Genomic DNA, 13,152 nt, shown 5'->3' with positions numbered 1-13,152 from the left:
TATTGTGATAAGCTGGGTTATGAGCTGAAAATAAAAGACATTTAAAATACTTCTTAAGACCGTAGCTAATCGATTAAAAATGCTAGCCAGTTATTGATGAGCCACAATATGAGCCAATTGGCTGGCTGGGACATTATATTATATTTCAGTTCGATGGTTAATACTAAAACTTCCTTAATTAACGTCTTCCGTTCCATTTTCCTTAGGTGTTTTATTAGGTGGCACGTAAAACCACCAGGCGCACGCAAAGAAGACTACGGAACCCAATTTGCAGATCAACGCTAGTAGCCACATATAGCTGTAATAATAATATTAATAAGTATTATCCTCAGAAGTAATCAAACTGTTATTCTCACCGGCTGATATAATAGTTATCGTAGACAAGGCAAGCTCCTCCAGCTTCCTTATCGCAGGACTCCTGCCACAAAATGCAGGATTCGTCGATCAGGGCTCCGAATATTAGAGGAGCTGGTATGGTGCCCAGCAGGCGTACCTTTATCCATTGCAGCCCCAAAGCAAAGGATCGCTGTTCATCCTGAACACATCTAAGAGCAAGAGTAAAATATTACATAAATCTTGATCATGTAATTGATTTTGTTGTACTGAAAGGCACTTGAAATTATGTTAAGTTACTTAAAATACGATCCCGATTTTTGGAAAGAAATTAGAGACTTTTATGCACTCAAAAATATATATATTAGGGGTTTCAAATAAAAACAGATAAGGCTTTGAGATATGTTTATACGTTTCAGTCATATCTTGTCTAAAATTTTTTAATATAAGTATTACAAAATTGTCTGTGCTATAAATATGACTTCTTGAATTCATCCTTGTTAGTTGTTATATGTCCTAATTTTCTTATATCTATTGAAAAATGTTTTATATAAGAACATTTTGTTCTTAGTATATTAACTTATAAGGGTAAGCTCCTAAAGTTAAAGTTAGGATCAATCGGTGTTATAATTATAAATTTAAATATTGATCAATTTTATAACGTACTTCAAGTATATTTTCCCTAAATTTGGCTTTCGTAGTATGAACTTCGATACTTAGCTATTATTATTATTTATTATTATCAAATTAAGAAAATGTATAAAGTTGACAAACCTCAGTGTGGCTGACAGGGCGGGCATGGTGGCCAGGAACGTGAAGACCATCAGGATGAAGCAGAGGGCCACGAAGATCGGCAGGGTGTGGCACGTGGAGTCGCACTTCAGGTTGGTGGCATCTGGCCGAAAGTCGGAGGATCCCGAGGATGAACTGCCCTCATCCACCCAGCCAACGCTTTCGATGCAGCTGCAGTTGTGGTAGCGTTTCAGGCTGTTCGCGTGCTCCTCCTGGGCACATCCTGCGAAGCAAGGACTGTAGTACATGACCCCATTGATGCCACAGATTGGATCGTAGTTCGTACGACTGCAGCCGCAATTGGAGTTGCATACCGCCTCCAAAGCAGGTGGATTACTCCTGGCCTCCAGATTATAGCCTGTTGTGACGCCAGCGAACTTGGGATTAGGACAAGAGACCAGAAAGCAGATGGTGAACAGGGCCGCCACCACACTGGCCAGCAGACACATCTTGATGATTCCCCGGCAGGCCAGATTCCACTTCTTGACCAAATAGCCGCCAAGGAAGGTGCCTCCACCACCGGCTGGAACCGTGATCAGACCCATCACCAGGGCCGAGTGCATGGGTGAAATGCTAAACTGGTTCTCGATCTGTTTGGGCAGGAAGGCGGCGAATCCGGCTATGACCAGACCCTCAGTGGCTCCAGCCAGGTTCAGGAAAAAGAAGGTGGGATTCCCCAGCAGACTGAGCACCGCGCGGGGCAGTTCAGCTAGTCCCCTCCTGGCCACTTCACTGGACGCATCCTCCTCTGATTTGGTGGCATGCGCCTCGGAAACCCTTTCCAGCTGCAGCTTTTCCGCCCCGGGAAGTAATTTCGGATAGCCGAAAATGGGCAGGGCGATCAGAAGGCACATTACAGCAGCGAAGATGAAGCCCAGCCACCAGGCTCCAATCCAAACCTTGCTGTCGCTGGTCAGGCTGAGTCTAAAGGGGTGAAGATTGGATTTAAATTAGTTAACTAAGGCCATTTCCCCTAGGAAATTATTATTACATTTATTTAACCAAATCTCATACATACAGACATATTGCACTAGTGTATTAAGAAAACATCCTCTCAACATTTAGGTATTATTAAAAGCTTCAATATCCTCAACTTATTATACCCGTTACTCGTAGAGTAAAAGGGTATACTAGATTCGTCGGAAAGTATGTAACAGGCAGAAGGAAGCGTTTCCGACCCCATAAAGTATATATATTCTTGATCGGGATCACTAGCCGAGTCGATCTAGCCATGTCCGTCTGTCCGTCTGTCCGTCTGTCCGTCTGTCCGTCTGTCCGTCTGTCCGTCTGTCCGTCTGTCTGTCCGTCCGGATGAACGCTGAGATCTTGGAAACTATAAGAGCTAGGCTATTGAGATTAGGCGTGCAGATTCCTGAGCTTCTTACGCAGCGCAAGTTTGTTTCAGCAGAGTGCCACGCCCACTCTAACGCCCACAAACCGCCCAAAACTGAGGCTCCTACAGTTTCCATGCTAGAAAAAAAATTTTAATTGAAATGTATTGTTCTCATCAATACCTATCGATTGACCCAAAAAAAAGTTTACCACGCCCACTTGAACGCCCACAAACCGCCCACAAACTTCAAAAAATCGTAAATATGAACGCAGATATCTCGGAAAATATCAAAGATAGAGAAATGGGAATTCAGATTTAGATTCCGTAGGCTTGAGCGCAGCGCAAGTTTGTCACGCGAATATGCCACTCCCACTCTAACGCCCAGAAACCGCCCAAGCCTGTGGCGCCCACAATATTCATGCTAGATAAAAAATTTTAACTGAAATGTATTGGTCTTGTCAATACCTATCGATTGATCCAAAAAAAACTTTGCCACGCCCACTCTAACGCCCACAACGCTTAAATCTGTCTACCGCCGGTAGGTGGCGCATTTCAACCTCGCTTTGCTGCATATCTCTATTTTGCTTTGGTCATTTTAGCTGAGTAACGGGTATCTGATAGTCGAGGTACTCGACTATAGCGTTCTTCCTTGTTTTAAACTGAGATGTATTTATTTGGTCAGATTCTATTGTATTTTAAATATTTAGGTTCTTGTAAGTTTGTGGTTTCCTTCATTAACTTACCGTTTAACAAAAAATAAATAAAACATTTTAAGTAGGTACAACATATTTATCGTAAACTGTTGTTTTACTAACTAATGAACTTACAATATTCTATATTACTATTGTTTGTTTTATTCCTTTCCCCCAAAATATATTTGCAAGTCCTCAAGAAAATATTTTTTTAATAATTTCAGTTTACTTAATAAAAGGAATTGTTTCATAGACCTGATACAAAACCACAAAATAACACTTTAAATCTTAAAACCAAAAAACATGAATGATTTCCTAGTTTTTTACCATATTTAGTATATAATGGCATTGACTTTAATTTTAGAAATACTTGAAACCAATGAAGAACCTGAATAAAAAACTTTATTTAGCGTACCCAATATAACTCATTTCCCTACCCGAATTTTCCACTTTTCCGACTTTTTAAATTAACTTGAATGGGAATTTATATTTATTTACTATTTTTTCTTTGCAGCGGTGGCTACAAAAGGTCGCCAAAAGTATTTGTTTAGCCCTAACCACTCGTAAACATGTACAAAATCATAAACAAAATTTTCATGTCCTCGACATAATTTACGAACTGTGGAGTGGGGGGGGTTGAGCAGACATTATGACTTATGGCATCACCTTGACAATAAGCCATGCGGTTGTATCCTCGAGGACTGGGATGCAGATGGTGTTCTGTGACTCCGCCTGGCGACCTCCTTTGCCCCATCCGCCCACCCAGCCACACCTGCCCACCGTGCAGGTGAATCAAACAAATGCTCATCCTCATTCGCACCTTATTTCCTCGTTGTCAGCGGGAATGTTGTTTTATTACTCTCAGGAGATATTTACACGGCGAGGTGCTTTGTGGCCTTTGCCGTTGCCGGGTAACAAATAAGCTTCGCAGCATCTCCGCCCCTTTTAACCGCCCTTAAAGTCACCTGCTCTTTATCTCCATCAGCACCCACTCATCCACCCACTCACTCACTCATCCGAGGGCACTAAGTCACTCGATTAATAACAATCATAGCCAGCTTATCAGATGCACTTACTGCGCGGGGTCCACGCTCATCCAATCCGTGTAGATGAGCAGCAACTGTCCTCCGAAAACGTAGCCAATCGCCGGTCCCACGGTGGCCATGGTGTAATAAATGCCTGCGAAAACAAATTTCTATATTAAACTATAGTATCTTAATAAATGACGTCGGTACAATTTGTCAACGAGTCATAGTTATACCAAATATCATTATCAAACACCAAAATCTTAATTTGCCTGTGAAATGTCATCAATTGCAACCCTCGATGATACAGTGCGTTTCAAAATTCTAGGAAATGTCATGACCACATGAGAATTGGCCTCAACATTGCTTAAAAATAGAGCTTGGTTTGAAACAGAAGGTCAAGTTAAAATCAATCTAAAACCATTTCTATCAGGTAAAGAACTTTAAAAATAATAAAAAGTTTACATTTACTTTATTAAAAAAAAAAGTATTTTAATATTTTTTTCTCAGAACCCAGGGAAATATTATGTTTTAACCTTGGAAAATAAATAGTATCTTAATATTTTTTTCTGTGAACCCAGGAAAATATTATGTTTAAACCTTGGAAAATAAATTGTATTTTAATATTTATACCCGTTACTCGCAGAGTAAAAGGGTATACTAGATTCGTCGGAAAGTATGTAACAGGCAGAAGGAAGCGTTTCCGACCCCATAAAGTATATATATTCTTGGTCAGGATCACTAGCCGAGTCGATCTAGCCATGTCCGTCTGTCCGTCTGTCCGTCTGTCCGTCTGTCCCTCTGTCTGTCCGGATGAACGCTGAGATCTTGGAAACTATGAGAGCTAGGCTATTGAGATTTGGCGAGCAGATTCCTGAGCTTCTTACGCAGCGCAAGTTTGTTTCAGTAGAGTGCCACGCCCACTCTAACGCCCACAAACCGCCCAAAACTGTGGCTTCTACAGTTTTGATGCTAGAGTAAAAATTTAAACTGAAATGAATTGTTCTCATCAATACCTATCGATTGACCCAAAAAAAAGTTTGCCACGCCCACTCTAACGCCCACAAACTTCAAAAAATCGTAAATATGAACGCGGATATCTCGGAAAATATCAAAGATAGAGTATTGGGATTTCAGATTTAGATTCCGTAGCCTTGTGCGCAGCGCAAGTTTGTTACGCAAATATGCCACGCCCACTCTAACGCCCACAAACCGCCCAAGCCTGTGGCGCCCACAATTTGTATGCTAGATTAAAAATTTTAACTGAAATGTATTGGTCTCGTCAATGCCTATCGATTGATCCAAAAAAAAATTTGCCACGCCTACCCTAACGCCCACAATGCTTAAATCTGTCTTCCGCCGGTAGGTGGCGCATTTAAATCTCGCTTTGCTGCTTGCATATCTCCATTTCCCTTTGGTCCCTTTAGCTGAGTAACGGGTATCTGATAGTCGAGGTACTCGACTATAGCGTTCTTCCTTGTTTTTTTTTAAGAACCCAGGGAAATATTTTGCTTCAGCCTTAAAAACGCTTGTGGCTTATTTTTAAAAATTTATTATATTATGAAATTATAAAAAATACGGGATCTAACTTCAGGTTTAACATTTATCCCAGAGCAGCTATTTCGCGGACTGCGCCTTTATTTATTTATCTTTGAAATGCACCGTGCAATCAGTTCCTCGGGCCAACCCTCCATCCAGCCCGAAATGGAGCAAAACTCCCAGGAAGAAGCGAATTTCAATTGTCTCAATGCCAGACAGCGATATCCAGGGAGGCAGAGAGCCGATGCTGGACGGGTTTGATAATTTCACTGTCGTCTTCGGATGGCACGATAAACCTAACTAAGAGGCAATAAATTTCAGCTGCCGTTGGCTCTTCCTCAGACCCGCGTCTCAACTGAGTCAGCAACAATCTGGCTCTTTAAAATTGGGTCAACAGGGGGAAGGAAGCTGAAGCCGGCTGACACTAGATTCGAGACCCAATCCCGAACCCAAACCCCCGGGAGGATTGGGATCGCAAACAGTAAACAGTATTTTCTCCCTTTGTAACCAACGTAGTTTGGCAATAAGGCGAATAAAAATAAATATTCATGTGTGAGAAAGCAACTAGCAGATACTTTGATATCTTTGATATCGTATAAGGACCAATAGACCCATGGTAAACCCCCCCAAAAAGTGTGGGTATTTGTGCATACATACTTCATTTGTTGTGCGACTGCGACTGCGGCAGACAAAAGTTTTTGCGCGTCTTATCAACGAATGCGTCGTTTGCAACTTACCCAAGTAAACAGATGACATCTTCTTTGAGACGTTCTCATCGATATAAGTGACGCCCAGGGTGAAGAGGGGCGAGGCACCGGCTCCATGGAGGAGTTGGGCCGCCAGGAAGAGCCAGACCGTCCAGGTTAGACTCTCGCCCTCCCCCCAACCATTTAGCTCGCAGGCGGTCTGCAAGGAATTGAGAATCAGCAGGGTATCCATGGTATCCATGGTATCTTCCCCTAAAAATCCCCTTACCATTGTCTGACTGGAGTTGGAGTTGGCCTCACATACATTCGCCTCTGCAATGGTGGCTCGGTATTTGCCCACCAGGAAGTTGGGCAGCAGAAAGACCAGCGATCCCAGACCCATCACGATCAGTCCGATGGCGATGAAGCGCGGCTTGGAGGCTCCTCGTCGTCCGCCGTAGTAGGTAACCGGAACCAGGCACGCAAATGAGGCCACGTCGTAGCCACTGGCCACCAGTCCCATCTGCCGGGAGCGGAGTCCAAAACGGCGCTCAATTGTGGATATAGACACATTGATTAGACCGTTCACTATCAAACCTGTAAGGAAAAGGATTTTTTAAATACAATTATTACAACATACAAGATGATAAAAAAAGAGCGGAGAGCCCGTGGGATAAAAATGTTCTCTGCCGACCTCTGCCGCAGTTCTGCCTCTGTTGACCACTGACCACTTAAAGGCGGTATCAACAAACAAATCAAGAGTATAACATTCTTTTAGCAGTATTTAATCAGTAATCATTTTGTGCATAAAAGCATTTTAAAATATACACAGAGAGATATATCCAAAAACATTGTTCTTGAATTGAGAACATTCGTTCTTAAAAACCGTGTAAGTACATTTTGGTATCATTGTTTTCAATATTAGAACGAAATGGTGAGAAGAGAAAAGATAAATTGAGTTTATTTAACAACTTTTAAGTATACACTACGGACTGAACTAATATTTTATTTGTTGAGATATACAATGTACATAAATACCGCCAATTCAACTTAATTCGAGCAAAATAAAAACATTTTCAATTTAAAAATGTCGTTCTATTTTAAGAACATTTTCAACTCAGATGAGATCGTTAGAATTTTCTCTGTGTACCTAAATGTTAATTTAGTAGTAAATAGTTTGATAGAAAAAACTCCCTCCTATAAGTCACCTTTCGTTCCTCTTCCCCCTAAGATCATCCCCCTTTCCAGAGTCATAACATGGTGTTTTGACTTTAGCGCAGACCGTCAACAGATTGTCATATACTGTTTTGAAGGGATGGGAGAGGGCAGAAGATAGTCCTGCTGATAAGGGAGGGGGTTAAGTTGAGTTGAGTGCCATGGGGCGGGTCATAAATTAAATATCTGTACGACAAATTGATTTTGAGGGCTTAGGCGATTTTTCTATCGTAAATAAATATCTGTTAGTTCTGGGCCCGCCCTCAACAACCTACAAAGCCATTGTTGCTTACAATATTTCTTTTTTTCTACAACGAATTCAATTTATTTTTCAATAATCGCCCGAAAGAAGACCTCTCCTGGTCATCTTTGGTTATAAAGGTGACGGAAAGCGGGGAGGAAACTTTCTATTGTTGGTGGAAGGAGAGGACACTTACAAGTCATTTACCCCACTAAGTGCAATAATTTAATAAATCCCGATGGAAACCTTGAGACGGGGAAGTTTTTACTAGGGAGTGGGAGTAAGTATGTGACCTTTGACTTGAAGCATACAGTGAAGTGTACAGACTGCATTGACTACGTGACAATCTACGAATTTGCATGTGCATCGATTTACGTTCGTCGCGGTGGGGATACGATGGGATGCTTATAGACATGAACTGTTTGCCTAATTAGCAGTAAAGATATCCAGCCAATTACTTTAAAAAATATTCTAGCTCATTTCTATTAATTATATTTTAAATATTTCATTTTAAAATAATACTAAGGGAGGGCCCCTCTTATTAATTAACAGATTTCCTCCCTATATCATAAGCAATCCTTATGCATATGATCATCCTTTGAATCAAAACGTGCACATGTTCAGAATCACTCCCATTTCTAATATGGGCATTTCCAGGGGTCGCGAACGTACGTTCGTACGCACTTAGTGCAGATAAAAAAATAAAATAAACGTTTTCTGAATTTTTGTTTTGCTATTCGATAGCATTTTGTTAGCTCTTAGCTTAGTGTAAATGATGGAATTTATTAAGCTATCATTTTTATAATATTGGCAAAAAACATGCGGTCGCGAACGTACACAAAATAGATGTCGACTTTGGCTTAATCTAGTAAAATGCAAATATCTGCGAATTGGGACGGAATATTCTAAAGCAATAACTTTACTTTTAAAATGAATTCATGTAGATTTCATTCGATTCTGTTCCCAAGGAAATATCTCCATTTGTTTTTTTTTAGTGAATTAAGTACCGTGTGGTTTTATAAACAGTTAATTGAACATTTTTTTGCCCTCTTTGAATTTTTATTTTCTTATTAGATTGCAATAAAGAGATTTGGTAGAAAAAGTTCAAACAAATCATATGTTTTCCTTGCCAAAATAATTAATCATCAAAAATTAATCATACTTTAAAAGTAGCTAAAAATGAAAAAAATTAGATATTTTTAGTATTCAGGGAAATTTCATTTATTTGTGAAAATACGCAAAAAATACGATGATTAGATCTTTTTGTTTCGGTCCTGGTTGACCATTTTTCGGATTTGCCCATATGAGTTATTTTGCTAAATTACTCATTTCCATAGAAAGATGCTGAATGCAAAGCCATAAAAAACAACAATAAACCATTGGATGACGAGAGCGGAACGCGGCAATCCAAAATTGTTGCGGATGATTTATGTTAATGCCGTGTCAACTGATTAATATTTTCGGTCACGTGCCGCCTCATCCGCATCCGTAAGCCGAGCCACGGGCGGGATGTCACCCACATCCACATCCAACCGGAAGTGTTCCCAACAACCATCCCAACCATCCAGCAGAGCAGCCCGGTGCAACAGATGCCAGCAGACCATTCGAGCTGCAAGAACTGCATGGATATAGATTCAGTTTGCTTACAGCACACGGCCAAGACATAAATACTGGACATGGACAACCGTACCGCCGGAGATGTCCGCGTGAGTCATTCCACAGCGATCGTAGCCCAACAATGAATCATTTTTTATTACATTATAATTTAAATAATTTCAATTTTATGTAAGTTGCACGTGGATGCAACAATTATGGTGAACTCTGTACAAAAGATTCGACTTTTCACTTTAAGAAAAAACCTTTTTATATGTTTTTCTAAAGATACATACACTTGAAACATAATTAGGGAAAACTGTGGACTGATAAAGTCATACCAACTTAAACTTGATTTGATTTATAATTGAATTTATTAAATTCACAAAAAGTTTTCAAGCTGAATAACTAATTTCTCTAGACTGTTATGACTTCTTAAAATAATAAAAGATAATAAGAAGGATATGTGCCTTTATGTGGTCCTTCATAAAGAAAAAGTGATTTAAAATGTTAAGATACTCTCATTTTCGAAATACTAAATACTTTAAATAATTTTTTAAGGTTTATACTAAAATATATTATAATATAGCTTCTTTATCTTTAATAAAAAAAATTGTTTTTAATTAAGAAAGTAAAAAATCATTTTTCGGGGCTTTCTAAATTTGTATTTTATGTAAGTCTAACATTTAATAATAAAGAATGTGAGATGATAATATTAATAAAGTTAAGCCTTGAATCTAGTTTACCCTCACGTATGCATCCTCGCTGGCAGCCATCCAAAATTGCTAATGCTGGCCTCCATCCAGCGAGTGCATTTTTGCAGATTTCATCCAATCCCTGGAACACAGCCTAATCCCCCGGAACAGGCACAAACGTGTCGTCAGCTTTCGTGAAATTGGCGAATTTTAATTAACCGCTTGAACCCATTAGGAGTGGGAAACTGAGGCTGGAACTGAGCCGTCGCCATGGGCACCAGCACCCACTGCAGTTGGGATCAGCCGGGGGATCTGGAGTTGGGTAAACAGCGATTAACATTGTTTTGATTTATGCCGCTGCCCTCTCGCACCCCCGGATTCCGGTATAACCATAACCTATAGCCTATGACAACGTCAAGGGGCTGGGGGGGCCTCGAACTCAAACACCCACTCAGAAACCCCTTGGAAAATGGCAGGCTAAAACTGGGCCCATTTACACTTCAACGGGCCTTTCAAACTATTCAAAGTGCGGTGATTTTTTGAGGTTAATGCATCCTCGGGCTAGAGCATCATCAGCTCCCTTGACTGCTCCGGGCAGATATTAATTTTTAATTCGCTTCCATTCACAGGAACTCCAGCCGGGTTGGGTGCCAGCTCCCTTTTCCTTCCTCCTCCCAGCTCCTTGGTCGAATTCTTATCTGTTGCACACAGTCCTGCTGGCCGAGGCTGGGAATGCCCAGGATGCTAATGAAGCGATGCGGATGTGGATGTCCTCATCGCCATCGCCTCCGTCTTTGCATTGTCTTAGCCGACTCGAGACTTCTGGGATACAGGCTCGCTAAAAGTTTGCTTGGCAAAAGTTTGTCTTGTAATCAAGAAAAATATGGCCATGTTGATTCAATATATTCAAGAAGCCAAAGGTGCATTCAAGAGGGTTTTGCAATTATTATTTTAAGCCCCTCTTTCCCAGGGCAAGTGTCCAGTCTTGAAAATATAATTGTCTTTATAAAGAAATCTTAATTACAAGTTATCTGGAATGCAGGTGAATGATATTTCTATAAGTTCTTTAAGAGCGACACTTTTGGAATGCTTATTATGACCTATTTTTATTTTAAAAATTAATCGCTTGTTAAACCCTTGATAATATATTAATTGGTTTTTTTTTGACAAAATGATAACCTATATGCTATTATTATAGCATACCATTTGAATATTTGGATTTCAGGACTTTTATTCCAAGTCAAAGGTATTAGAGTCAAATTTCTAGAAGTATCTAAACACTTTGTTAACTGAAAAATCAATATTATCGAATCTAATCTTTAGTAGATAAATAATTTGTCCATCTAAAGATTTATACAAGCAATTATTAAACTACATTTTTAAACCCAGGTTACATACTTAAGTTTCTTTCTAAACAATAACAATAGAGAAAGCTATAGTCGAAGGGTCTCGAATATTAGATACCAGATACTTAGCTAGAGGGAGTGCGAATGAGATGGAGAAATGAGTGCAGCAAATCGGCTGTTTCCGAGATTGCACCTTTTTTTTTGCTTAGTCCTTTTTAATGAATTTGAACAATTTTTGGGATATAAATGGGTATTGATAATCAAAGCAAAATTCCATCTACACTTTTAAAAAACATAAAAAATGAGGGCACTAGACAGGTTTTAGTGATGTGGGCGTCAGAGTGGGCGTGACACTCCGATGAAACAAACGTGCGCTGCTAGTTTGACACGGCTAGTGATCCTATTCAATTATATATTTATATAATTTATAGGTCGGAAGTTCTTCCATCTACCTGACTTTCTGGCGAGTCTAATTCACCCTTTTGATCTACGAGTAACGGGTATAAAAGTAACTACTTTAAAATGAGTGATCTATATAAAAAAAATGATATGTTTTCCTCTTAGATTTTCAGTCGTATTTCGAATATCTGCTCAATACCGGTGTATTTTTAAAACGGTGCTAGCATTAATATTGTTGTTAACTTAGTTAAAAACGATGTCATTCTAATATTTTTAAATTCAAAATAACATTAAACATATATTTTGGATGAACATTCCACTGGAGGCAATGTAAAAATTCGACTGCCTTGAATTTAACGCTAAACCAAGACGAGTCCACGGAATTCAAACAGAAAGCCAGTGTGGGCGGAAAATTTGCGAGACGAACCATTTAACGGAATTAAGTAAGTAGATAATATGTACATAATTCGGAACGGAATATCACCTTGGAGAGCACCGCCCCAGCAGAGCCAGAAAAGAGCCCACTTGGCGGTGCAGAAGCGCTGGAGCCACGGCGGACTCCATCCGCACCAGCCGAATTGCTGGGCATCCGCATCCGAATCCGCTCCGGAGGATGCACTTCCCACTCGACTGGAGCGGGCACTGTTGTTGTTGTTCACATTGGCGCACTTGGGAGCCACGGCAGTGTTCGAGTCCAGCTCAATATTGGCCTCAGACATGTTTTCACTTTCTGGTTTCTTGTTGTTGCACAATAATCCGCGATATAATTGCCACTGCGATCCGCACCGAGCGAAGGCCGGAAACTGACTGAGCTCAGATATTCAAAACGCGCCATACAGAAGCTCAGACCGACTTTGCTGTTAAGGACTCGCGCTAACAGGGCTCTGTTGAAGGAAACCAACCCTGCCATGCCACCCCCACCCCACTCGAAACATCTCGGATTCATGAATGAAATCTTTTCGCCCCCACACTCATTCAGCTCCTCTTATTTTACGGGCTGCACATATCAACAGTTGTCATGACGCTGCTTTCGTTATTATCTGGGGATTCGGTTTTCCTTTCAGATGAAAATGATAATATTATTCCCATTGCAAAATATTTATTCAACACTTGCCCGATAATTTTCATGGTATTTGCCCTTAACACACGAAATGTAATTAGCCTCCGCTTATTTGAACGCCAAATCTAATCTACCTTTATAGCGGTCATACATTCGTAACTAATTTTTAAATTTCCAATTAATACTAACTTTAATTTAAACCT

At 40.1% G+C, this 13,152-nt stretch overlaps 1 protein-coding gene across 2 annotated transcripts; it reads right to left on the bottom strand.

Annotated features, from left to right (window-relative positions):
• Window positions 1–36: 36 nt before the first annotated feature.
• LOC119548782 (solute carrier organic anion transporter family member 4A1) lies at window positions 37–12,819 on the bottom strand. 2 transcript variants are annotated; one of them, XM_037856346.1, is made up of 7 exons: window positions 12,374–12,819; window positions 6,690–6,997; window positions 6,452–6,620; window positions 4,227–4,329; window positions 1,108–2,049; window positions 357–545; window positions 37–298 (listed from the first exon to the last, which is right to left on the bottom strand). In XM_037856346.1, exons 1-7 carry the CDS (start codon window positions 12,606–12,608, stop codon window positions 175–177), a joined length of 2,070 nt encoding a protein of 689 aa, XP_037712274.1. In that variant the 5' UTR covers window positions 12,609–12,819; the 3' UTR covers window positions 37–174. The 2 variants fall into 2 exon arrangements, with proteins under 2 accessions (XP_037712274.1, XP_037712275.1); XM_037856347.1 differs by lacking the exons at window positions 37–298; window positions 357–545 and having other exon boundaries at window positions 1,177–1,348; window positions 1,440–2,049.
• Between the last annotated feature and the right edge of the window lie 333 nt (window positions 12,820–13,152).

This window comes from Drosophila subpulchrella, chromosome 2L (assembly GCF_014743375.2).
Source record: "Drosophila subpulchrella strain 33 F10 #4 breed RU33 chromosome 2L, RU_Dsub_v1.1 Primary Assembly, whole genome shotgun sequence".
Classification (NCBI taxonomy): domain Eukaryota; kingdom Metazoa; phylum Arthropoda; class Insecta; order Diptera; family Drosophilidae; genus Drosophila; species Drosophila subpulchrella.
The sequence above is the reverse complement of the archived record's forward strand: the minus strand, read 5'-3'. Positions and strand labels throughout refer to the sequence as shown.